The 27,350-nt window shown below is 37.0% G+C and overlaps 1 protein-coding gene across 8 annotated transcripts in view; it reads left to right on the top strand.

Annotated features, from left to right (window-relative positions):
* Positions 1-27,350, top strand: part of LRP1B (LDL receptor related protein 1B) — a 759,343-nt gene that overhangs the window by 648,409 nt on the left and 83,584 nt on the right. For all 8 annotated transcript variants that reach the window (XM_030018329.2, XM_030018325.2, XM_030018333.2 and 5 more), the window contains 6 exons: positions 12,345-12,533; positions 13,333-13,481; positions 16,607-16,700; positions 18,339-18,455; positions 18,630-18,749; positions 21,638-21,757. In XM_030018329.2, the coding sequence (XP_029874189.1) occupies positions 12,345-12,533; positions 13,333-13,481; positions 16,607-16,700; positions 18,339-18,455; positions 18,630-18,749; positions 21,638-21,757 (789 nt within the window). The remainder of the gene's footprint in view (positions 1-12,344; positions 12,534-13,332; positions 13,482-16,606; positions 16,701-18,338; positions 18,456-18,629; positions 18,750-21,637; positions 21,758-27,350) is intronic.

The raw sequence follows: 27,350 nt of genomic DNA, 5'->3' as shown, positions 1-27,350 counted from the left end.
CTGCAGTGGTCAAACCTTGCTCAATTTTCTCTTTCAACCTGAAAGTTTCAGAATTTTTCTTTCTCAGAAGATGTCCTCCTGTCACTAAATTTCAAAAGATATCTGCAAAATTCTAGTCATGCTGTCTTTGGTGTCCATTGCCTTGGTCTCCAGCCTATGGATTTCTCTTGCCTGAGTGGGTAAAATCAGCTTCAAATGCTTTTATATTCGTGGAGTTAATGTCTTCCCCTGAGGATATGTGAACCTAGAGAAGAAGGAAATTTGTCACAAAGCCACAGCTGCTACCAGCGAAGAGCAGTTTCATACAACAAATTCTCTTTCCCGTTCAACAGAGCATCACCACTGCTAGTTTTAGACAGCTGAATGCGTTCATGACTGTTTAAGGAGCATGTCTGACTCTCTAGGTATTACAGTGAAAGTGTTAGAAGTCAAGTGCTACTGGACATTCTGTGGGCTTTCATGCCTGATAGTTTTACCATCTCCATTTGTGGATGAAAATTTATAAAAATTTGGTACCAGTTAAATATCCGAGGCAAGCTCCAAAAGTGACAGTGACGTTGTGTAAACCTGGTATCGTACTACTTTTGAGAACGTGTCTGTTCGAAGTACAGATGATACATAAATATTCAAGCAATAAGAAATGTGCTTTGGGAAAAACATTCCAAGGTATTTAAATTATGTAGGAGGAAGATTTTTCTCCTTAGGTAATGCTGTTTGTCACTTCCTCTTCTCAGGAGCTTCACTCAAAATGGGATTATCAAACCAAAATCAAGTTGTAGAAAAGTTTCTGTGGATTTGACAAAGAAGTGATAGAATTCTTGGTGTCTGAAATGGATGAAGCATGCCTGTAGGTTCTCCAAAGGGTGCTTGGAGACTTTTGCAAAAGTCCTACCTAATGATCAATTTGTCTGTAATCAGAATCTTTTCCCTGCCTCCCCCCTTCTCCTGGAACAAACCACCAAATAAATTTTGCTTGTCTTCATGCTTCAGCACAAGACTAGAAATATTTCTGGAAGATAAAATTTAACCATTGCAAAATAATTCTCTTAATAAGGGCAACTCAGGGAAGTTCAGTGGTTGGGGTTTAGAAGAGGTGAAACTGTAATCCCTTCTAGCCTTTTGATATGAGAAACTGTAGTCCATGTTGATAAGCACTTAAATGAGAAAGATTAGTTTTATATCTTGTGATAACTGTGTTTCTTGAAGACGTACTGTTCATATGGATTTCATGGTCCATTTTCCTTTGTCCTTTTAAGACACTTTGTATTGTCAGAGTTAACAAAGGGATGGTTGAGTTTATTCTATCCTTTGTTTTCAAATGGAGAAAGATAAAGGCACAGATACGATGACCATAAAATACATACTCATGGAGCAGAGAAAAAAGTCTAAACGGGAATCATGTGAGTAATGCATTCTAAAGTGGTAGTTATTGTAAGCCAAGTATTTTTTCACCTGTTTCTGTGACCTTTGAGGATAAGGCTAGCTTGCTGTGAGTTTTTTCTGAGAATATGTTTTTTGGACCTTAAATTACCTGTTACAAAATATATCAGAAAATGCGACACAGATTTCACAAGACCCAGCAAATAATTATCTTGTCAGAATGGGTGGATCTTGTATCATAAAGAGATATTATTGTATGAGATAGACTGCAGTGTTCTGTGCTCTGCACTAGATACAACTTGAGGACAAAGAGAACAATCTTAGACTAATTATTGACAGGCTGTATGTTAAACCAAGGAGTGTTTATTCCATGAAATGGGAGTTTACATGTATTTAGGTCTTAGTGTTAACACTTCTTACAACAATTTTTTTTTTCTTTCTTTGTTATGAATCTTAAAGATTTTTCAGGAAAAGAGAACATCTGCTACATTTCTCTTGGAAAGTTCCTCTGCATTTCAATAGAGAAATGGGCTTTTATAATTATCAAGGGAGTCCTAGTAAGAACTTTGAAAACATGCTAACTAGGCCAGAAATCTTACAGTACTTGGGAGCTCTTCCTGGCGCTAGGGGCAGCAATGACCTTGCTTATCTTTTTGAAGTTTAATGCTTGATTATGTAAACTGTCTTTAGAGCTTAGCCAATTTAGCACTGCAGCATTCACAAATGTTATGCACAGTAAATGATTAAGCAAGCATTGAAGCACTAATCTGGCTAAGCACTAAGCTGGTTTACTTCTGTGAGCTTTAAAATAAAACATTTAAGAATTTGTCAGACTTAACAGCTGCTTTTGGTTCCCACTGCCCAGAGGAAATGCAAGCTTCGCAGTTCCCTGGGTATCTGATTGCCTCATGCAGGTTTTCCTATCCTTCAGAGCTCTTAAAACCCAGAGGTGCCTACCATTTTCCCACTTCATTCTTTGAAGATGAGAATTTCAGTATAATGAAACTATAAAAGTGGAATCTGATAGTCCAGTTTAGGAAGTACAGAAGCTTCTCTGAGCTGAGATTAGTCCTTAACTGTGTGGAGTTCTTTGATGCTTTGTACTGTAAAAACAAAAGTTGAGCACTTCGTTGCTTCATCTTACAGGGGCATGAAAATTAAGCAATGAAAAGGTGTTGAACCTTGAATGAATTAAGTATTTGTAAATTACTTCCTTAGTTGTAATATAGTTAACAGAGAGAAACTTTCCTATAGTATCTCAATTTGAAAAACCTTTTCTTCAAAATTGGCTTCTGCCTGAGTGTTTACAAACCTCAGAATTGGTGTACATATGTGCAAGTTTTAAAGTATCAAGTATAAGGTTTTGGGAGATTATAACCTTTTTTTTTTTTTTTTTCATTTTTAGCACCTGTAATTTCAAAGATTGCTAATTGTACGGACTTTGTATAGGTAGAAAGTGAGTATTTGTGTCTAATTCTGAACTCTGCCACCAGAGTTTTATAAAAGAGTAAATCCAGTTATTTATGAAATTCTCCTAATGTAAAAGTAATCTAAGAGATTACATAATCTAAGAGATTACTAATTCCTTCCAGATTTATACTGCAGTTTTCATAGTTCAAAAATTAGAGAAGTCTGAAAAGAGGGTTTCTCACAGCAGATGAGAAATAAACAGTAGTTCTGATATTGCAACAATTTTTTCCCCGACTTTTGAGGAGTCTATAGAATTGCTCGTTATAGCCACATCTGATAGCACAAACTGATAATTGCTTCACCCCCACTATTGCATTCTAGATTCACTTTTCATAGTTGTTCAGATAAAATTCTCCAATTCATATGTCTTCCTAAATCTTATTATTTGATTTTATTGTATTCTATCTCTTTTAAAGGGTAATATTCAGGAAAAATACACAGATTCACCTATATTAAAGGCAATTCACACAGTCACATTACTCTAAGGTTCCACAGTCTCCAGTTTATGGAGCCCAGTTTATGAAGATTGCCAACAGGTTGGTTTCTCTATCTTCCACTGTTCTTGTGATAATATGCCCATATTTGATTAGATTATAAACTTCTGAAATTAATTTTTCTACGTACTCATTAAAAACTTAGCAGACATTCACTGTGTCTTTCCATATGAGCTGGACATGCGCCATCACAAATTTTAAAGGATGGGCATTACTTGCCATGTAGTTGTTCCTGTGAGAACAGAGAACATAAAATACAGTTTTTCTTCTGTCACACGGTCTCCCCCAGTTCATATCAACGCAATCAAAAGCAGAAGGCTTTTGATGAAGAAAGTTGCAGAGCGTTGGAACAGCTCCTGCAGTTGAGGTAGAAGAGAAATGAAATAAGCCAGAGGGGCTTAGCAGTTCATGTGCTCATAGTTGGGTGATGGCAGGAGACAATCCCGGCAGGAGCATGGAGAGGCAAAGCTGAAGGAAGGAATAGCTTGGGGGGCAGAGTGGGGATGAATATGGAAACCAGCAGCAAGACACAAAACTAAGGTGTAGGGGCTAGTAGGCATGTAAATGGTCTCTGTAAATCTGAAAAATAATTAAAGAATCTTGGAAACTCATTAGCACACTGTGAGCCGTTCTACTTGAATAGTAACTTGTATATATTTGAGAACAATCACTGCTGTGACAGCGTGCTACTCTGTACTGCTACGGGGTAACTGGCATATAAACAACTGCTCACAGTGAAATTAAAAAGGCAATAAAACATTTTAAAGTGGGACAATAAAATATTTCAGTCCTAGATTTCATCAACTGATTTTATAGGCAGGCTTTTGAAAAATTATTCATCTCTTCTCATGGTATCATTGTAAGTCATATGTAATAGTCAGCTTTAATACCACAGATACATTTGTGCCTTAGATGTTTAGATTTAAGTCTAAATTTCCTGCTTCTTTTGTCATAGTAGTTTTCGGATGTATAACAATTTTTGTGTGAGTTTATTATACTGAAGTATTCTCCGTTTTCACTTTCAGTTACGTTTTTTGACTGGCAAAATACCCTACCACTTAATGCTAGGACTTGTATCTTCCATACTTAGCCAGTATGGATGTGTGATGTATATATTACACTTGTAGAAAGAAATATGTACGCATACACTTGTTGTTATTAAAAATATCAGTAATATCATCCTAAAAGTGTGTTCATACATAGGTTTTTTTTTTTTCTGTGAAACATGACTTCAATTACTGGAATTAATGTATATATTCTATGAATAATGTTGTTTTCTGTTCATTGAGTTTGACAGGTTTGGTTCTTTAAACAAAGTGTCAATGTAATAAAAGTAACAGTGATTATAAAATGTCTCATCTTTAAAAAAAATTAGTGTTTTAATGTAACATACTTAAATTTAATTACATCTGTCAAAATTACATACTTTTCACAAGCTTAATAGACATAATCTTATTGTCGTTATTCATTATTAACTTCATTGTCTAAGCACTTCAAGTTCTTTATCAAAAGGAGCAAGTACCAGGAGTAAGTACTATACAGAAATAAAGAAGTATTGACTGCATCTCAGAGAGATTACAAGTTGAATATAAAATGAGACAAAAATGATTACAAGGCAGTTCAAATAGAAAGAGGACAGTATGGGCCAGTAATTGCAGCACAAGAGAAGATCAGCAATTTCCAAGCTTATTTGTTTTTGTAGGTATAATGGCTATTTTTTTATTAAGCGTTGTTCTTCCTTGATGCCGTTTGTCTTTGGAGGATCCTTAATTCTTCCTAAGAGTTTGTCACTGGTTCCATTTGGGTCAAGATGCCAGTAGGCTTTTTATTCTAATTTTATTTTATTGCAGCTCAGAAAATGAAGAGTTTCAGAGAGTGGAATGCAAAATAATGTAGCCAGTTTTTTAAGGTTTGATTACCAATGTAAATATTCTGTCTTGGGGTGCCAAAATTCTTAAACAGAAGCTGTTCTAATGCTACAGTGGGGGAAGAAGGTTATTTAAAATGTTGCGTAACAACAGTTAATTACCTTTAGCAGTTACTGACCAGCACTGGAACTCTAGCTGGGTGAATGCATTTTTGGGAGCAGCGTGAGAGGAACCTGTCACCCCTTCTCTTCTTGTAGACTTTGCACAAGGGCATGGCAAGGTTGCAGTCCCTTCTTTTTGGAAAGGGAAGGCACAGATCTCTTTCTAGCTCGGAAGTGATCAGCCAGCTTCAGCTTGAAGAGGAGCCGAATGCCAAAGAAAATCTAACCTTGGTGGACATGATAGAGTACAGATATTTTTGTAGTGTTTATTTGTTAGAAGAAGTCAGCATTTCTCCTTTTTAAGGACGCTTTTTCTTGGCACGTGGATTTTATCAGCTGACAATGAGACTTTTTTTTTTTCCTCATTGTTCAATTCAGTTAATTTGCTTTTACTTTTGGAAATATTTGTGTTTCAGTAAGAGCTGAGTGAGACTGGGTTTCCCTTCTTCCATACAGCTTCTTCAGTAAGCATATTTTGTAGTTAAATCCTAGATGGCATGTTTTTCATCCCTGAAATCAAATGAATGTTTTTTTATGCTTAAGTAGAGGTACTCAGAAAATATAAGGCAAACAGAGTTCACACAAGTGAAAAGTAGACATTTTTATCACAGATATGACTTACAGCATATGAATTTATATTCTTGGATCAAAATTAGTACAAAATTGAGAGAGAGAGAGAGATGTACATTTTAAGTCTGTGCATGCTTCTCATATGTCTGCATAATCATGTTCCCTCTTACGGAGACATATGGCTCTTCTTCCCTTAAGTTCATGCGACACTTTATCTGCCTTTAGTATGTTATCTTTAGTCATTTTTATTTGTGTTCAAGTATCTAATAATTTTTATTTTCCACTGCTGATCTGTTGCAAGCCTCCCCTTTTTTCCCTTTTACTACCCACCTGTATTTCTTTCTCCTATTTTCTGCAGCTTTCTGATAGGCCTGTGCATTCCTTCTCTTTTCTACCTTCTCTTCCTTATCACATTTCTCATCTCCTTGTTGTTTGGTCAAGCACTGTTTGGGATTAGCATTCAGTGTAAGAGAATTCATGATTTATGTATAAAATGAAATCAGTGGAGAACTAGAGGTGGCAGTAGAAGGCCCGTTAGAAAAAGAGGGACTTGCCCATCTCTAGCCCATTGCAGCTGTGGTAGGAAAAGGAATCACAAAAGCAAATTTCAGTTGCAGTTTTTCGTCAGAAATTACTTAAGGTGGTGATTTTGCATTCCATGTTTTTTGTCCTTCATAATTGTAAGTTGTTGACTATACCCCCATAATGCATTTTATTACACAAGTAAGAAGAGCAGAGTCTCGAAAATCAAAGTATCACTTCGAATTAATAAGATTCTGTTGCTGGCACAAAGTAAAGCATTTTTTACTCATATATGATACAGAGTGTATGTTGCAGTATATGAAAACTGGCATATATATTTTGAGATATACCATATCGTAAGCTCTAAGAAACTTGAGTCACTGAAATAACTATTTGGGACTCAGTGGAAGCAGTCAGCTGAGTAGTGCTGTTCAGGCAAGGGTTTATGAAAGGGGCTAAAGGCACTTCTTGCCCCTTCCCGTACGCCACGGCAGCTGTCCAGTGCGCCTGTCCGTGGTGATGGAGCCTGAGTCCTGTGGCAGTTGGGCAGTTATCCCTTTTCTGATTGAACTGCACTTCACTTATACTTGCTGAGATTTTTTCATCCAAGAGAAAAGTAATATCTATGGGTTACAAGGGATTATTTAAGGATTTGATGTTCTAACAATGAGGGGAAAAAAGCATGCGTAGTAAGTACTGGTCTAGTAAATACTTAGAGACTGCTAGAGGTGTATCCATTGGATTATTGGTCTGCAGGTGGGCTGTTTTATTAGTTATTTTTGCTGAGTGTTTTGAGATATGGATTGGGCTTCAGCTTACTTAACCCAATTTTGAAGCTTTCATAGAGGCCATAGGGTGACATTATTATGAGAAACGTTAAAAGAAAAAAAAAATCTATTGAATACATAGGTCATTCTAGAAAGTAATTAATACTAAGTGAGTGCAATTCTCATGGCTCTGTGTTAAAATATGACTATTTAAATTCTCCATGAATTTGCTTGCCTAGATCTGACCCTTATGTTGGTGTAATGTAACTTTTGTGTTTAACAGAATACATTACTTTCTTACTAATGGATTGTCAAGTAGACATCTTGATTAAATGATTTCAAATAGGTGGTGCAGGGGAAGCAGAGGTACTTATCAGTTATGACTAGCCTGGCTTTACTTTGAATTTTCAGAAAGGGGTCCATTTCCACCGTACTTGCCAAAGAAAGGAGAGCAATTAGTCTTGCTTTCCTGTTTAAAACCATGATTCACACCGTAATGTATGCTGTGAGGTTAGTAAGTAGTATTGCAAAGTATAACTAATGTAAGTCATTTATGAAGAGGTAGATCAGTAATGCAGCCAAGGTTCTCTTGAAGTTAAAGGAAGGACTGAAGAAAGAAAGTGGATGTTTCTTCTACTACATACATTTATGCTAAATCAATAGCTGTCACCACCTGAAATTTTGGAAAGCTTGTAACACTGATATCCTCAAAGGCAAAGAATAAAGAGCATGAGAGACTATTTTACTGTTCCATCAGAAAATAAGAAGTAAAAATTCTCTCACAGCTTTTTGTTCAATTTTTTTCAGTCATTCGTAGTTGATGTGAACTGTAGATTTTATAACCTATTACATGTCAACAGTTCTGATGCTCCATTTTTTATAATATACTAAAAGTTAAAGAAAAATAATATTCAGCTATGATAGAACTGTTCCTTAAACAATAAAGTAAATCAGAATTAGCTGCCATTGAATGCCTGTTTTCAGAAACTTCTCTCAGTCTTTACGGATGTATCAATTGCAAGAAAATACATTGAGTTCTGTGGTCAGCTTAGAAGAATTTTTATAAGACTTTTTATATTATGTAATTATTATTAATTCTTATTTCATAAGAATTTTTATATTTTTATGGTGATCTTAGAATTTTTATAAGAAATATTTGTATCCGGTGATACTATGCTTGTTTTCTGTGTGTTTTACTTTACGTAGGTTTTTACTTACATTTATTAATTTGTACTATTTTATTTAACACAGTCCATTCATTGCTTCATTAATTAATTTTTTTTTAATAACTTTCTCTAAGTCTCATAGTCACAACAGAATACATATAGCTTTTACAGCTATAAATAGTGCAAGCTTCTGAAACCATGTTGATCAAGTTTGTGTTGAACATTAGTTAATGAAAAGTTGGCTTTAATGCGGAAGCCCATTAAACTTATAAAGTTACTCAGAAATAAGAAATAGTGGCAGGACAAACTACAACCCTAATCTGTGAGTGTTTAAACCACTGAGAGTTTCAACTTTTGAGCAATATGTGGTAGTAATGGAAAATCCAGTTTTTAGAAACAGGTCATACTTGTTTTAAAGAACATAAAAAAGAGAGTATAATATTTGTTACATTGTGCTTGATATTGTGGGTTTGGTTTTAAGGTAATTGGAAGATCTAAGCTTTTAAACCTGGTGCTTATGGAATTGGCTTTAAAAAAAAATAAAAGAAAAATATACTTGAGTCAATGAACAGTTTTGTGAAATGCAGTGGTCTAACTGTAATATTTAACATTTTATGCCACATATTTAACTTAGGTTCCCTATTAATGAGACAGTTCAGACAGTATGTGTTACTCTCCTGGATCTTCTTTCATTCATGAATATAAAGTTTCATCTGCATTCTGATGTATGCATAATCCATTGAAGTTAGGATAAATTGTATGGCAACCCACAAACATACACAGAAACAAAAGTAAGCATTTACTCATACATCTATACTCAGGATATGGTGTTTACTTGTAATTCCTGGATGGCCAAAAAGGGGATGACTGCTAGACGTATTTTTCATTGGTGGGGAATAATAAAGACTATGAAATCCTATGTAAGTCCTCTTCATGTGCATTAAGTCTTTTACATGCCCATTTATTCTGTTTTTAATCTTAACTGTGATCAGAATAAGATAGACAAAGAAAAAAGCACATTTGTTTTATTTAGAAAGACTGGAGTGGTACCTTTGACATCTTGAATTTGATGTCAAAAGTAGCAACAAGGGTCATAATTTATACGAACAAATATTTTTCCAGAACTCAAGCAAAAATGAAATAAATAGCTTTATGGATAGCTTCAGGGTTTCACTCAGACTAGCAGTTCCTCTTTCTGCTGTTCTTCGTGCTTCTTCTGTCAGCCCAGTTTGTATTTCTCATTAGAAACTGCCCTTTAAGATCAGTGGGGAATTTCCTGCTTGTCTTTTAATTTTTGTACTGTGGCACAATCATGACTTAGAAGTTAAAAGAAAACTTTCAACAGCAAATGTTTATAATCTACCTGAAATAAAAAGTGCTGAGTTTAATATACCTAAGTCTCTGTATATAAAGATACCACAATAGATTGTGCCCAAACGTATTCAAAATCCCATGGTAAATATAATAGCACAGTAAAGCAACTGAACGACGTACGTTCAATCAAGTAACTAACTGGGGAGAGTGGCAACAGAGGAAGTCTGAGAGCGCCCAGTTTTTCACAGATCTGCTGAAATATTGGATAGTGATTCAAACCAAAAGGTGTTTCCTTTACAGAGCATGCGTGTACACAGATTTTGATGAACTAATAATTCTGAAATAATTCAGAATTGTAATTTCCTTTTTCTAAATGACATGAACATGTAAATTCTATGCTTCCTTAATTAATTACAGTAACCTGGTAGTAAGCATATGAGATGATAATTAGTATTCCTAATTAATAATTGTGCTAAAGCATTTTAAAGATCATTCCCTTTTAAAAATTAAAATTAGAGACACATGCCTTTTCTGGAACAGTATCAAGTTGAATTCATCATTATCAAAGATGTATGCAGAGCTTAAGAAATCTCTCAAGAAGGTTCAAGGAAAATCACCCATGTTAAGCAAAAGAACGTAAAAAACCCGGGTAATGACTGGGATTTGACTGCTTAGGCTCAGCTGTGACTAGGTGCAGGGTTGGTTTCACTGTTTGCAGTACTAGAGATTCCCCCCCAACTCCATACTACATCTAGGGTGAAGCTGGGTACTGTTGTCTAGTTTACAGTTTATTTCCCCCACCAAGGGAATAATTTAGTTTCCTCCAGAGCAGAATGGGGATAAAATTAACAGGCAAGTAGTTGATCTAATTAGGTGATAATACATATAGGTCTTCCAGGGGACAGACAAACCCTGCTCTAGCCTTTGGGTGTTTTCCCAAATCTTGCGGTCTAGGAGGTTTTTCTTGCAATCTATTCTGATAAATCCAGTGGTGAGAAAATAAGGAAAAGGAGGAAAGAGGGAAAAGAATCAATATAATGGAAATACCTGTACTTATAGTTTCTGTATTCTTGTTTTGTTGTACTTGGTTTGTTACTTTATGGCAAAACTAGAAGTAATGGTACTTCAAGAGTTTTTCTCTTCCTCGCTCAGAGGAACAGGATAACAGCAGTCGCCGTGGGGAGTGATTCACTTCTAGTTTGTGGACCCTCTTTTCACAATGTGATTCTACAAATAAGGGAAATTATAAGAGCTTTTCTTGGGGGTACTATACCGTGTAAGGCACCATGCCAAAGTTGCCTATGTAATAAGTGCCAAAATTAAGATTTCTTTGCACTTTGACTAATTTCTAAGAAAAGTTATGAAGCTCTTTAAAAGAATATCTTACCGTTATTTCAGTATGATGGCTATGGTATAGGTAAACATACAAGAAGGGAAAATGATTTCGGGTCTAAGAAGCAAGGTTTCCTTGACCAGAAGGCAACATATCCTACACTGGAGTTCACTATCAGCAAAGCTATTGTATACGAAATTGAATTTGCTAAGTTGTCGTTCCACATACTCAGTATCAGCCATCAGTTGTCAGTGAACCATGAAATGTTCCAACTGGAATTTGAGATTTGCCAACTCTATTTAAGCACATTCCAGGTAAAAAGATTAAGCTGTTTTCATCTAAGAAAACAAGGTAAAGGTGTTAAGCATATGCTGGTTAAAAACAGCGGACTCAGCTGCTCTGATCTGCCTTTTCAGCTCTATCAGTACTTTGAGTGATCCAGCGACAAAAGATAATAATTTACAAATTGACCATTGTGGTCAGATATTCTCCTGTGACATTTATGATTACAGCTATATATGTTAAAAAAAAAAAAAAAGTGGAGTTCAGTTTATGTTTACCAAGAACAAATAGTTCAAGATTAAAGAGTATACAGTAAGATAAAGAATGCACCAAAGCTTTTTTGCCCTTTTGTCCTTCCATCCTTTTAAAAATGATGTTGGCTCATAATTTTGTGGTATTGTAACAACAGGGTATTATCATCACTTTCTTTTTTTTTTTTTTTTTTTAAATTGTATGATTGGTTATGCTAGGAATAAGCAATGAGTCCTTTTACTGCTATGTTTACTTTAATGCAAAACTTTTTTTTTTTTCCCATCTCTCTTGTCAGTGTATTTTGCTGAAATAAAATACTATTGATTGCCTTAAAGGGCATTAAGCATACTGTATCTGGAGATGTATACTTTCTGTTCTGGATGGTTTCTGATAACTTTTATTCCCCTAAACCAGCAAATGAATATTGGCCTTCTGAAAATAATAGCTTACGTTATATTTATGTTGTGTGCTACTTTAAAGCTTAATATGTCATTGGTTTAGAATCTGGAGGTGATTTTTGTTAACTGAAGTTCTTTCATTTCCTTAACACTAATTGGGCCAACTAATTCTTAAGCAAGCAGAGCTCGTACCCCATCCATCTTTATCGTAACTGGTAATAAAGAACCCTCTAGGCTTGACGTATTGTCATGACAATTATTCTCAAGACATTATACAGCAGTTGTATCTGTCAACCCATGCAGTATGGAATATTTTAAGTGGCAGTCTTCCAAGAGTGAACATTAATCTTAGCATCTCTTCTTACAGTTCCTAATCAAGATATTCCAGGAGTGATTGCACTAACATTGTTTGAAGACTACATCTACTGGACAGATGGGAAAACCAAATCACTCAGCCGTGCCCACAAAACCTCTGGATCAGACAGACTATCACTGATTAACTCATGGCATACCATAACAGACATCCAGGTGTATCATTCGTATAGGCAACCTGATGGTAATTATTCTGTCTATGCTTTCCATACCCATTGATGTATTTCACTTAGTAGCCAGCTGCTGAGTTAAGGGAAGCTCGTTTATCTGCAGTGATTTATTTTTATTTCTGCTTTGTTTCAAATTGTGGAAGTTTTCAAATTAGCCTTTTTAAACATAAGTCTGTGATTAATGTTGTAAGTATATCAGGTATTAAATAAATGTGATATATCTTGTTCAGTGGTGAGATGCCAATTTGGGTGCTTAAAAATTAACCCAGATACTGACTGGAAGTACAGAACTGTTAAGTTGCATTACAGTACAAGTTACCAGTTATCAAGGTGGGAACAGTGTGTTATGGAAACATTTAACCTTATTATTTGAAAAGTAAGAGAGTGTTAATAATACAGAAGAACAGTTACTTAGAAACTTGTTGGACTGAGGGAAAGTCAGAGAATGTAGGTGTTACAGTTGTGTCTGATCTCCTGATGTCCCTGTATTTGAATTGTAAGTGAATACAATTTGGCACTTGACCTAGATAAGCTAATTTTTTGTCTCATTATAAAAAAAACCACCGTAGTGCTTTTTTCTTCCTCTCATTCTTTCAGTATTGAATCTACATCCATAGTAATAATTAATTTTTGCGTACAACAGAGAATAGCTTAAAGGCAAGAGGAAACAGTTACCTCTTACGGGTTTTTGATTTGAGACATTACATTGTAAAAATGGTATGTGTAATACCATTTTTCTTGCTCCGTAAAGCAGATACCCTGAAGTGTACTGAAATAATAGACTCTGATATTCTTTTCCTATTCTGTCCACAGTGTCTAAACATCTGTGTACACTAAACAATGGTGGTTGCAGTCATTTATGCCTTCTAGCCCCTGACAAGATGTATACTTGTGCTTGTCCCACTAACTTTTACCTTGCTGCGGATAACAAGACGTGCTTATCGAACTGCACTGCCAGTCAGGTAAGTGCATATGTATGGGGGAAGGGGGACTGGGGATTGTATTTTACTGTGTTTCCACCTACTTTTAAATAATGAATGCTGGTGCCCATGAAATGTGGAAGCATCAGTCAAAGGAGCTGAAGACTAGGTAACTCATGGGTGCATTTAAAGTGTTTCATCTTCAAGGCTATTAGTTGAAAATAGGCTTGCAAATGCCTTTTTTCCAGAGAATGCAGAACTTGTTCCCTTTCAAATGTGGATGTTTCTGCCAGTCACTAGAACAAATACAGCTACTAAAGCCATAAAAATTGCTTTGAAAAAAACATTTGTATAATATATGAAACATAAAAATACAAAGTGTATATAACAATGATACAAAGTGTATGTAACAATGATCAATGATTTGGGACTATTCATGCATGAATGGACTTTACATTAATACAAGAAAACAAGCTCAGTCTGGTTAGCTGGGTGGGTAAACGATAGGGCTACATTAAGGACAATCCAGTTGAAATTGAAATGGTAGAATATGCAGTTAATTAACAATTGCATCAATTAAAACATTAAATTCTTTATGGGAGGTAGACTCCCTGGTACTTGAAATAAATATTCGGTGCTTTTTTTTCTTAAAATATAAGGTAGATTAAGTAGAACATACTGATTTCTTATAAGAGAACCACTTTGATAACAGTCTTTGGACTGTTCTACCCAGACAATTAATTGGTTGATTGTAATAGTACATATGGCCTTTAAAATCTTTCTAGTAGCCCAGCTTTTCTAGTAGTCCACTTTTATTATATGTGTGCTAATGGCCTCTTAGAACATTTTAATCATGGTGCATTTTGTCTGTACTCATTAAGGAAAGGGTTTTACTCTTAATTTTTAGGGAACAGTGGTCATCTAAATAAATGATGTACAGTTTCATTCAAGTAATATTGTTATTTAAGAAACCTTCCTGCTGTCTTCCTCTGTTCCATTAAGGTAGTGTTTGGTGTGATGTTATGATGTTCATTGTATCTTGTCTGTTTAGATTGTCTGCTTGTTACTTCCCATTAAGTGATGAACAAAGAGAAAGTGTAAGACACTTGTAAAATGCGGATTTTCTTACCTATTTTTCCCCTGTATCTAGCTTCTCAAATTTGTTTGGTTTAAAAAACAGCACTTTTTTTCTTTTTAGAAATTTTCTTTAAATGGCACCAGGAGCTTATTCCACAGTGAATTTATATGCTAACAGTTAACTGAATGGCTCTATTCCTTTCTAAATAATTCACTGGTAGTCTGAATTGAAGGATAGCATCACATCTTGGATCCTCCAGGAGCAATATTTTATCACTTGTAGATTCCACAAGAGGGAGAGCAGGGTTAAATAGAAGAAGCTGCTTCAGACAGGCAGTTACAAGTTGACATTGATGATTAGTCATTTTCTTCCAATTTTGAAATCTGTTTACTGTTTGATAATTTGTCAATCTGATGGTATCAGATGCGGAGATTAGTGACAAAAATATACTTTGCTACTTCAGATTTTCCGATGATGCTGTAAAATCTTAGCTGTTCCTACGATGTAATCGCTCTTGACAGCACATCCACTGTTAGCTATTTCTGATGAAGAGGAGTTGAATGGCTGATACGCTGGTCTTGCACATCTGCAGACTTTCAGCTGTCTTTTGATGGCTAATCTTGACACGAGAAATTGTCTAGTACAAAACGTATCAGACTCTAGAACACCAAAACTCAGGCCATTCCAGGCACACCCATATGACTCTGACCCCTGATTTTGCAAAGTGTCTGGCTCCCCAGCTTAGAAGGGAATGCAAGCGTTTTCATGCAGAGCATAATAGTATCTAACAGTTAGTACCCATTTCCTGGAATTAAATTCATAATGTCATTTTAACAACCTGAAGTCCCTTGGGGTGAGCAGAACGAGGCTGGTACCTTAAAACAATTAAACAGCAGGAGGGCTATGCTAGCAAGTAGAAAATACTAAGAATGAGAATTGTCTTAGTTTCTGTTTGTCTCCTACATATGGAGGCCTTCTGTTGAGCTACTCTGAGATGCATACCTTTGTGGAACAGTTCAACAGTTTGGAATAGCTGCCTTTCCAACCCAACCTGTTACACAGCATGTCCCTCAACGTGGCACAAGAATGATGTAGCTCCAGCTATAGGTCCTACTACATAAATGGCCATGAAACCCTAAATTTTCTTGGCAGAAAAGATAAAACTGAGCTAATGCACCAAATTTAATATACCTTTTAAATACAGTTTTATTGAATAATCAATGATTTTAAAAATGTGAAGAAATGAAAAAATTTTGCCTAGTCACAGAAAATAAAATGTCTTGCACTTCAAAACCTGTCAGTTTTCTTCCTTTCTGTTCTCAAAGAGACACCAGGTAAGAAACACAATATTTCTTAAAAGTTGCTCATAATCTATCCATATTTTTCTGTCTAGCATTAGCCACATAAAGAACTCTGATTTTAGGTTTAGCCCTAGAAGATTGCTTCAAGTAATTTCTACTCTTTGTTTTGTTTGCATTCCTCTTTCAGTCAGAGCAAAGGTACAGTGTTGCCTGAGCTCAGAGTAAAGGCACTGCCAAGGTCTTACAAAGGATTTTTCTTTTTTGTACAAATATTTTAGCCTTTTGAAAGATTGGAAGGCCTAGCTTCTGGTTTTCTCATTTAATTCAAACGATATAAGGAATACTGTATACAATTCAAACACCGCACGTTAAGGCCCTTTTCTGTAACTGTGGGTGTTTTGGTTTATCTGGAAAAATGATAACAAATCTGCTTCAACAGCCTACAGAGACTGTTTAAGAATTGAAGTGGTTGTTTTGAATAAGATTTTAAAGAATCAAATCATAGAATGCAGCAAAATGCAGTGAGTGGTTTATATCAGGTGCACTATAAGTCAGCAATGTCATTGAAACGACAATGATTTGTATCAGTGGAAGTCTCAGCGCAAAACATCTCCAAAAAAAGAGTATTTAAAAAATAAGTTTTATAAAATTAACAGCCAGAGTTGACTAATGGAACAATAACATAAGCAGTGAATCTATTTTTTCATAAACTGTACTATTTGTGTTCAAAAATAAATAAATAAATATTCATATCAAAGCTTTTCTTTCTTCTTTCCTTCCTTTTACAGTTCCGTTGCAAAACTGACAAATGTATTCCGTTTTGGTGGAAATGTGACACTGTTGATGACTGTGGAGATGGCTCTGACGAGCCTGAGGAATGCCGTAAGTGCATTCTGAATTTGGAACCCAGTTTTGTCAGTAGGGTGCAAATCAAATATAATGCTTTATAGGTGTTGGGAAGAGGAATTATTTGAACACTTTTGTTTGCAGCACTGTTTTCTTTTCCTTGGTCTCTGTCAATTCTACAAAGGGTGCAGGCTCTTGTTTGTCAGCCTGTAAAAGATGTTCGTTAACTCATGTCTACTAAGGGTCTTTTAAGGTCTTTGGAAAATCATAAGAATGTATTTTTCATGTTTTAAACTGTTACTTGATCCCACTTATGTTTTTGCTAAAGATTTTTTATTTTAAAGCTATGTTCTGAGGTTGCTGATTTTTATATATAAATACAAAATTCTGCCAGGTTTATTTGGTTTATTGTTATATATAATAGAAATGTGGATTTCTAATCTCATTTGCTTATTTTTCATTGCAGTTATACAAGTTTAGCTACACATCATTATTTAGTGCAATTTTCTGAACAACAGCAACCAACGTTCTCCATATGATTCCTACTGAGATTCTGTGTATTTTTCACAATATGTTTTATATAAATATTTTCATTTTATAGTTTTATAAATATTGTCAAATGAAAGTTTGGAGAGCTAAATCTCACCCCTCCAGTATGAACAGTTTTATACAATGAACGTTTTTGATGCATCCTGTGTAACTCTGAGACACTATCCTGAACGTGGTGCAGATACAGCATATTTCTCGATAGCCTCCCATAGTCCAAATAGCAGGTTACTGCAGTATTCCCCGCCTTGTATTCTAGACATCTGGAAGTCAATTACGATGATGTTTTCAGCATCCCAAAGGATGGTTGTTGTGATGGTAGCTGACTGCAAGTTTACTTGTTAGAATAGTGCCTTCCTAGGGTACTGGATGCATAAAGAGTAATATCTGTTGATGGTGCTATTTTTCAGTCCCAGTCATTGACTACTTTAATACTATTATATTAATCTGCATAAATCAAAAGATTCTTGCCTTCTTCCCTTAAGCTTATATACGCAAAATGTACTCTACTATGTGTTCTACGATCTTCCAGTTAAGTAACAGTTAATTTTTTTTATACTGAAAACTCTCATCCATTTTTTTACAATTTTATAATTAGTTCTCTTTTTCTGCTGCAGAGGCCTTTGAAGCAAGCTTTAGCATATGTAATCATTCTACATAAGATTACATGTTAAGCTACGCTATGTTTATATAAAATATTACTATAGAGGTGCATAATTGCTCATTCACTCAAACGGCAGTGGCTGTGAGAAGGAACAATGTTAAACCTTTCATGGGAAATAGAGTGGGATAGTGAGTTTCTTAAATGCAGACTTGAACTCAAGTGTTTAGATCCTAAATTGCAAGTCTCTGTTGAGCTAATAGTAAGCATCAACCTGTAGAGGGTTGCACTCTGTATCATTAGTAAGGTATAACTACAGTTATGCAAATTTAAAATCTCAGACTTTGAAATTAATTTTGCAATAGTACATGTACATTTTAGTTACCAATATCTACTCAGATTGAGATTGTGTAGGCAAATACAAAGGTTTATAAGCTCTTTTGAGTAGTCCATAGAGGAAGAACAAAACTATTGATACTTTAACCATTCCTCTGATAGTATTCATAAGCAGTTTTCTTTTTTCTCAGCTGAATTCAGATGTCAGCCAGGACGTTTTCAATGCGGAACTGGACTTTGTGCTCTTCCAGCCTTTATCTGTGATGGAGAGAACGATTGTGGGGACAATTCTGATGAACTGAACTGTGGTAGGTGATCATATACATTGTAGACTTCAGAAACATGCTAAACTGATTTAAATGCCATGCTTTGAACTCTGTCAAGAAAGTATATTTTTATTCTTTTGCCTTTTAATTTTAAAATCTTTAAATCTTTAACTTTTAATCTCTTTAACTTGATGTTTTTATTCTTTTAACTTACAGACACACATGTGTGTCTGTCAGGTCAGTTCAAGTGCACACAGAATCAGAAGTGTATTCCAATAAATCTGAGATGCAATGGACAGGATGACTGTGGTGATGAAGAAGATGAAAGAGACTGTCGTAAGTTATGTTTAGAGAATTTTGCTCCGACAACTGTAGCTGGTTTTAAAGAAGGAACTGAAGTAAAATATGTAAAATACTGTAAATGTCCTCTCTGTAAAATAATTTGAGGAACATGCAAAACAGTTAATTCACAGGATTGATTGATGTCCAGTGCTTCATATACAACAGAAGGAAACTAAAATGTCATTTATTCACTTCATTTTTTAAAGTCATTGCAAAGACGAGGGGTGTGTAAACAATTAATTTCAAGCATTTAATTGGGTTTCTGACTTAGGCTGAAACATCCATTTTACTCTTAACCACCTCACAAATGACTCATCTTCTTGAGGCTTTCATCTGCCATGCCTTGCAGCAATGCATTTCAATGGAAAAAGATATTTTTCTGCATCTTTATTGGAAAAGATGTAGATCCATAGCTCCTTCTACATCCTTTTTCTTTGATGGAGTTTTCTACCTTTTCTTTTCCCTTTCCTCTGGGGACTTCTTCATTAATTTGTCTATGTAACTCAATTTCCATTTACTCAGCTTTTAATACATCTTACTTTTCATAAATTCATTTTCACTTCACATTTCTTAGATATAAGTAGAGAAAATATTTTCGGATTTAGAATGGAAATATATTGAATAGCTTGTGTCTTTGATCATTTTGTAATTAAAATGATGGCGCTGTCTTAAAATACATCTCTGTCTTTCACTCAATTCATTATTCAGCTCTACTGCTGATCTAAGGTGCTTATACCTATTTGCTGGGTTAGCTTTCTCAAGGTTTGCATATGCTGTATTTCTGCAAAGAACGTGGCCTTCTCAAAGGGAAGGGTTGCTAAGGATACAAAGGCTTTGTTGATGGTCATGTTTAATGGCCATCTTCCAAACAGCTCAGTAGAGCTGTAGCCTCTGACAGACAGTATTATATGTTGGTTTGCATGTTATGTTTCTTTAAAAACTTATTGAGTGGGATCAGGTAAACTCCTGTGGAAGATAGGGGAGATTGCTTTTTTCATTATAAAGGACTGCACGTGGTATATAGAAGGTTCCCAAAACCTTGAGGTGTAGCTGACAGAAGTTAAATCAGAGCAGCGAAGTCTGCAGCACAGCAGTGCTCAGGGACTGTGGGAGGGATAGGGTCAGGATCAGCAATGATGGAGTTGAAAAATTCCTAGGGATTGGTGGGGAAAGGACAGTCTGCTGTGACATAAAGCAAGCTTTAGAATTGTCTGAAACTCAGCCATCAAGCCACCTGCAAAGACACAGTGGGGAGTGGGGGAGGTTAATTACATACATTTTTTATTTCTGCTCTGTCTTACCTAGATTTTATTAGCTTCTCTCTTAAGAAAGTTAAGTATGCTAGTTTATATTTTAATAAAACCTCGCTTGTGGCTTCTGAAAACACTTTAGTTCCCTCTGGGGAGATTATGAAAAGGGGAGGTTTTAAGTAGGTCCACCACAAAGTTCATATTGACTTGGGCTCCTGTCACAAGACAGATAACACATGAGATTATCTATTCCATTCTGATTTCACTGGACTAGGATTCATAAGATACAGACCTTTTTTCAGCTCTACCACTGTTTCATTTTATATATTGAGTGACCTTGAAAAAGTCACATTTCATACTTAAGGCTTCCTGTTTGTAAAATGGAGGTAATTATGCTGGTTTTCCTTGTAAAGCACTTTGAAATCCCCTGGTAAGGTGTCCGAGCTGAGAATCAGTATTATTTTTTATAAGTATAGTTAGCAGCATAGCCAAGTCTAAATGCTTTTTAATTCCAGCACAGTATATTTATGTTTGGAAACGTGACACTGAAAGAAATAATAGACCAACTTTTAACAAACCTAAAATTTTTCATCTTGCCAAACCCAGGAAACAAGAATGATAGTATCAAGGAACAAATTACTTTTCAACCGGGATAGGAAAGTTTGTAAAAAACCTTACGGAGTTCCCTAGGTAAAAGTGGGACAAACATTCATGTGGGAAAATATTATCAGAGAGCAGATCATACTGTTTTCCACCTGTGGTCAATTCAGTTTAGAACAATTTGGAAGTTCTTGTACATATGCTTATCTCTAAAGAAATCCATATGCATCTGATCACAAATAGCTTGCTCACAGTCCAGTCCAGATATATGTCCTTTATTCATCTTGCCTCTATATTCTGTTATAAGAGTTTAATAAATAGTAAGACCCAGCATATATGCTTGTGAGGGGGTCAATCTAGAATCATGTGAGTGCACTGAGGATGTTTTTTCTTGTCAAGTGGCTGTTCTAAAGTTAAAGCAGTTAAGCTTTAACTTAAAGCGTCCTGAAAGAATATGGTGAAGGTTAGCTGCATCTTTGCATCTTTATCTTGCTGTAGGATTCATTCAAAAAATTGTTCTGGTAAATTGATAAAAGGAAATAATGGTCAACCTTTTACCCATGGCCTCTTTTAACAGAGAGCACAGAATTTCACCAAAATTGTACATAATTTTGATTACCTTTTCAGTCAAAGCATTGAGAGGTGCCTTAGTCCTTCAAACTGACTTTCAGAATTGATGACTAGTGTTTTAGGAAGTTAGAGGAAAAAAAAAAAAAAAAGGAGTCTGACTGCTTTTTACTAAAGTGGTTTGATTGCATCAATGTTAAGTTTATTTGTTGTTAAAGGAATATCACGATAGACACTCTATTAGATTTGTTTGACCTTACTGTTATATATAAATAATATATAAAAAGAAGACAAAGTTATAAACAATGAAAAACTGAATGCTGTTTTCTTATAGATGTTACATAAGTGATGCTATGGATATCCAATTTCTGAATTTTGAATCCTTAATATTTTTCTTCTTTAAAACAAGGATTTTTAATATTAGCAGAAATTTCTAGTCTTAATTTGGAATCCTTTTATTTAAAGCTGAAAACAGTTGTTCTCCAGACCACTTCCAGTGTAAAACAACAAAACACTGCATTTCTAAACTGTGGGTATGTGATGAAGACCCAGATTGTGCTGACGGATCAGATGAAGCTAACTGTGGTGAGTATGCAGGTGGTTTTGAATATGTTACTGTAGCTTGACATTTTTGAAAAAACTAGTAAAAGGAAATAACCATCCCACTTAATATGTTCTCTTTCAGTGTATGGTAATACCTATCTGATATGATAGCTGTATCTGGCTCATACACTTCTTGTTGAATGGTAATCTTTATATGAGTACTCTATAAACTTCATATTATACTACTACTTTATAGGCAGGAGCTGTACATGAGTATCTCATTTGGAATATAGTGACATTCTTGAGTTTTTTCACAGTATTATCCAGTTTCTGTCAATTTATTCTGCATTCTTTGTTGCTGCTGGAGTTCATAAATAGTGAAAAATGTAATAATTTGCAAATCGTGTTAGTTAGGATTGGCTGTGCAGAAGTGTCCAGAGCAGATTCCAACTTTACATGACCAATTTTTGCTTCTCTCTGTGAGCTCCAGGGAGTTATGTGCCCTAACACACCACTCCACAAACTTTGCATCCCCACAGGACTTCTCCAAGAACCGCTGATACTTACAAAACTTCTGTACTTAAATTTGATAGTTTGAGGAGGCAGTTCCTCTACAGAGAAGAGGAGGGGGTGTTGCTCTCTGTCCATGACCAGCTGGAGGGCATGGAGCTCTGCCTGGGGATGGATGAGGAGCGGACCGAGAGCCTGTGGGTCAGGATTAAAGGGAGGGCAGGGACAGGTGATGTTATAGTGGGGGTCTGCTACAGGCCACCTGACCAGGAAGACCGAGCGGATGAGGCCCTCTATAGACAGGTAGGAGAAGCCTCATGTTCACAAGCCCTGGTCCTCATGGGGGACTTCAGCCACCCTGATATCTGTTGGGACAGCAGGGACAACACAGCAGGGCATAAGCAATCCAGGAAGGTCCTGGAATCTGTTGATGACAACTTCCTTCTCCAAGTGATAGAGGAGCCAATGAGGAGAGGTGCTGTGCTGGACCTTGTTCTCATCAACAAGGAGGGGCTGGTGAGGAATGTGAAGCTCAAGGGCAGCCTTGACTGCAGTGACCATGAAATGGTGGAGTTCAAGATCCTTAGGGCAGTGAGGAGGGCACAAAGCAAGCTCGCTACCCTGGACTTCAGGAGAACAGACTTTGGCCTCTTCAGGGACCTGCTAGGTAGAATACCATGGGATAAAGCCATGGAGGGAAGAGGGGCCCAAGAAAGCTGGTTAATATTCAAGGATCACCTCCTCCAAGCTCAGGAGCGAGGCATCCCAGCAAAGAGGAAGTCAGGTGAAAACACCAGGAGGCCTGCATGGATGAACAAGGAGCTCCTGGACAAACTCAAACACAGGAAGGAAGCCTACAGAGGGTGGAAGCAAGGACAGGTAGCTTGGGAGAAATACAGAGAAATTGTCTGAGCAGCCAGGGATCAGGTTAGGAAAGCCAAAGCCCTGCTAGAATGAAATCTGGTCAGGGACGTCAAGGGCAACAAGAAAGCTTTTGTTGTCGGTACCTCGGTGATAAAAGGAAGACTAGGGAAAATGTGGGCCCTCTCCGGAAGGAAACGGGAGCCCTGGTTACCCGGGACATGGAGAAGGCTGAGGTACTCAATGACTTTTATGCCTCAGTCTTCACTGGCAAGTGCTCCAGCCACACCGCCCAAGTCACAGAAGGCGAAGGCAGGAACTGGGAGAATGAAGAACCGACCACTGTAGGAGAAGATCAGGTTCGAAGACCATCTAAGGAACCTGAAGGTGTACGAGTCCATGGGACCTGATGAGATGCATCTGTGGATCCTGAGGGAACTGGTGGATGAAGTGGCTAAGCCACTATCCATCATATTAGAGAAGTTGTGGCTGTCCAGTCCAGTGAAGTTCCCACTGACTGGAGAAGGGGAAACATAACGCCCATTTTCAAAAAGGGAAAAAAGGAAGACCTGGGGCACTACAGGCCAGTCAGTCTCACCTCTGTGCCCAGCAAGATCATGGAGCAGATCCTCCTGGAAACTATGCTATGGCACGTGGAAAATAAGGAGGTGATTGGTAACAGCCAGCATGGCTTCACTAAGGGCAAATCGTGCCTGACAAAAATGGTGGCCTTCTGTGATGGGGTTACAGCATTGGTGGATAAGGGAAGAGCAACAGATGTCATCTGGCTGGACTTGTGCAAAGTGTTTGACACTGTCCTGCAGAACATCCTTGTCTCTAAATTGGAGAGACTTGGATTTGACAGATGGAGCGCTTGGTGGATAAGGAATTGGCTGGATGGTCGCACTCAAAGACTTGCGGTCAACGGCTCGATGTCCAAGTGGAGACCAGTGACGAGTGGTGTTCCTCAGGGGTCAGTGTTTGGACCGGCGCTGTTTAACATCTTTGTCAGCAACATGGACAGTGGGATTGAGCGCACCCTCAGCCAGTTTGCCGACGACACCGAGCTGTGTGGTGCGGTCGACACGCTGGAGGGAAGGGATGCCATCCCGAGGTACCTTGACAGGCTTGAGAGGTGGGCCCGTGCAAACCTCATGAAGTTCAACAAGGCCAAGTGCAAGGTCCTGCATGTGGGTCGGGGCAATCCCAAGCACAAATACAGGCTGGGCCCTGAGTGGATTGAGAGCAGCCCTGAGGAGAAGGACTTGGGGGTGTTGGTTGATGAGAAGCTCAACATGACCCAGCAATGTGTGCTTGCAGCTCAGAAAGCCAACCGTATCCTGGGCTGCATCCAAAGAAGTGTGACCAGCAGGTCGAGGGAGGTGATTCTCCCTCTCTACTCGGCTCTCATGAGCCCCCACCTGCAGTACTGCCTTCAGCTCTGGGGCCCCCAACATAAGAAGGACAAGGACCTGTTGGAGCAAGTCCAGAGGAGGCCACAAAGATGATCAGAGGGCTGGAGCACCTCTCCTCTGAAGGCAGGCTGAGAGAGTTGGGGTTGTTCAGCCTGGAGAAGAGAAGACTCCAGGGAGACCCTATAGCAGCCTTCTAGTACTTAAAGGGACCCTACAGGAAAGATGGGGTGGGACTCTTTATCAGGGAGTGTAGTGGTAGGATGAGGGGTAATGGTTTTAAACTGAAAGAGAGTAGATTTAGGAAGAAATTATTTATTGTGAGGGTGGTGAGACACTGAAGGAACAGGTTTCCCAGAGAACCTGTGGATGCCCCATCCCTGGCAGTGTTCCAGGCCAGGTTGGATGGGGCTTTGAGCAACCTGGTCTAGTGGAAGGTGTCCCTGCCCAGGGCAGGGGGCTTGGAACTAGATGATCTTTAAGGTCCCTTCCAACCCAAACCATTCTATGTTTCTCTGATTCTAAGATCAAGGACAGAATCACACCATTACCAAACCAAGCGCTACTTTCTGTCAGATTTTACACAATATCCAGAACCACAGTGTTCTACCCCATTAATACAGATTTTTTTAGAACATAAGTACTAGCTTTGAATCCAAGAATTTCTTTCATTGGTTTTTGAAGGTTCATTGTTAGATCACAAATATAACTCTACAGTTTTTAGCATGTTTCTCATTGACAGAACAGATGAATTGATTATATTTCTGCAGAAACAGTTAAAATTATTAAGACAAGTCTTAGAAAGTCAAAAATCTAAGCAGTTTTCGCATTGGTCTATACATGATATTTTATTGTCTACACCTAGTACGCTATTCATTATCACTTGGAAAAAACCAGATCACACTGTATAGTAGTAGTAGTAGTAGTAGTAGTAGTAGTAGTAGTAGTAGTAGTAGTAGTAGTAGTAGTAGTAGTAGCTGTTCTCAGTCATTGCTTGCATTGTTGGAAAGTACTGAGTCAGCTCTTTTGTTGTAAATGAAAGAAAATAATAAATATAAATATTACACCTGGGAAATGGATTACAGATCATCAGTCAGAATAAGTGGATCAATACTGTTGGAAAATCACTGAACATGGATGCCAGTGCAAGATGGGCACTCACCAAGTGCAGAAAAACTTGTGGAAATTTCAAGACAGGTCTACAAAGGTAAAGATGGAAAAATGTTCTGAGATGGAAGAGAGCAAGAAAAATAGTTGTACAGAACATTCAAAGCTCTCACCATTATTCATCCATGCATCAATAAATGGCTTGATGAAACACATGAGTCTGGACAAGTTTATGCTACCTCTGGGACAACAGAGTAACAAAATTACAGGCTGTAATCAAGAGCAAAGCACTGAGAGACAGCCAAATTTCCATGGATATGTTTCAAGCAATTGACACAAGCACATACATGAAAATGTTGGAGCTGGTAAATATGCCTAGGAAATTGAACTCTTCCTTAGCACTGAAAATCCAGGACCATCGTTTGAATTGCCAAGAAGGGGGAACTAATTAATCATATCAACTGGAGAGAAGTTACAGTCCAAGAAGTCATTTGGCTTGAAGAAACAGTGAATGCAAAGGAGATGAACCTTTGCCATAGAGACTCTTTGTATTCTCTTCCGGGCTGTTACAGACTATCCCTGCACTGCTCACCTTCTGATCCACTTCATAGGTTCTTTCTTCTGCACTGTCCCCCATCACCTTGATCTCCAACATGCCATTTCTTTCCAATTTGGACAGCATTCCAAGCTTCCAAACAGTGGATTCATATTTTGAGTAACTCATGCAAGCCCAACTGATGTGGCACAAAGGGTCTTAAAATAATTCATCTAATAATATCCTCAAGACACAAAGTTTAAAAGCAAAGAGGAAAAAAAAAAACAGAACTAACGCTGAACAGGAAAAATTGTACTTATAATAGGTACTTCACTGTGATTCATCATTTTAGCCAATAGAAAGAATAATGTCCAATTTACTGGAACAATTAAATTGTATAGAGGTGCAATGCCTGCAATCCCAAGTTAAATAGGTTTTCTCAGTCCCAATATATACAAATGGTTATGCTGGTTCATACCTAAGACTCATCTCGCCTTTTATTCTGTTGCTGGCAGTGACTGAAAGCTAGTATCTAGGGAAGAATATGTGAGCAAAGCAGGCCTGTATAGAAACTTCCCTGGGATACTCTTCCAGCCTCTAACAATTTGAGAATCAGAGATATTGTGAGTCCAGTATGTCTCTGTATGCAATAACCCTTGATGGATTTCAGTCTCTTTTAACTCCTGTAAAGTTTTCACAACATGCTGGAAAAAGGAGTTCAACAGCTTAATTACAGACGTCCCTGAAAAACCACCTACATTTTTATTTTAAATCTGCTAGCTGCATATAATGCTCTTAGGTTTTTTGTTGGAGGCAACAGAACAGTTTATCCATATGCACAATCTCTATGCCACACATGGTTATGTACACAAAGAACAACTAAGCCTTGACAAGAACAGGGTGGGTTTAATCACATTTTAAAGTTTTCCATAATTTTAGCATTTGAAATATGTTTAAATGACCTTATTACAGCAGTAGTTTTAACACGTTTTGGTCTTCTGTGTTGTTTTGTTGTTTGGTTTTTTTTATTTAAAGATGGTTATTTTTATGAACAAAGTTTGATAGAATTAAATTCTAAATCTGCAAGCTGAGTATAATAAAGATCTGCACATATTGATGCTAATACTAACTTGTAGTTTATAGTTCATTTCTAAAATGCTTATAATGCAAAACTTACATAAAGGGTAATCTCTTTTTTGTTTAAGTGCTG

This window comes from Aquila chrysaetos, chromosome 6 (assembly GCF_900496995.4).
Source record: "Aquila chrysaetos chrysaetos chromosome 6, bAquChr1.4, whole genome shotgun sequence".
Classification (NCBI taxonomy): Eukaryota; Metazoa; Chordata; class Aves; order Accipitriformes; family Accipitridae; genus Aquila; species Aquila chrysaetos.
This window is presented reverse-complemented; position numbering and strand designations above follow the sequence as displayed.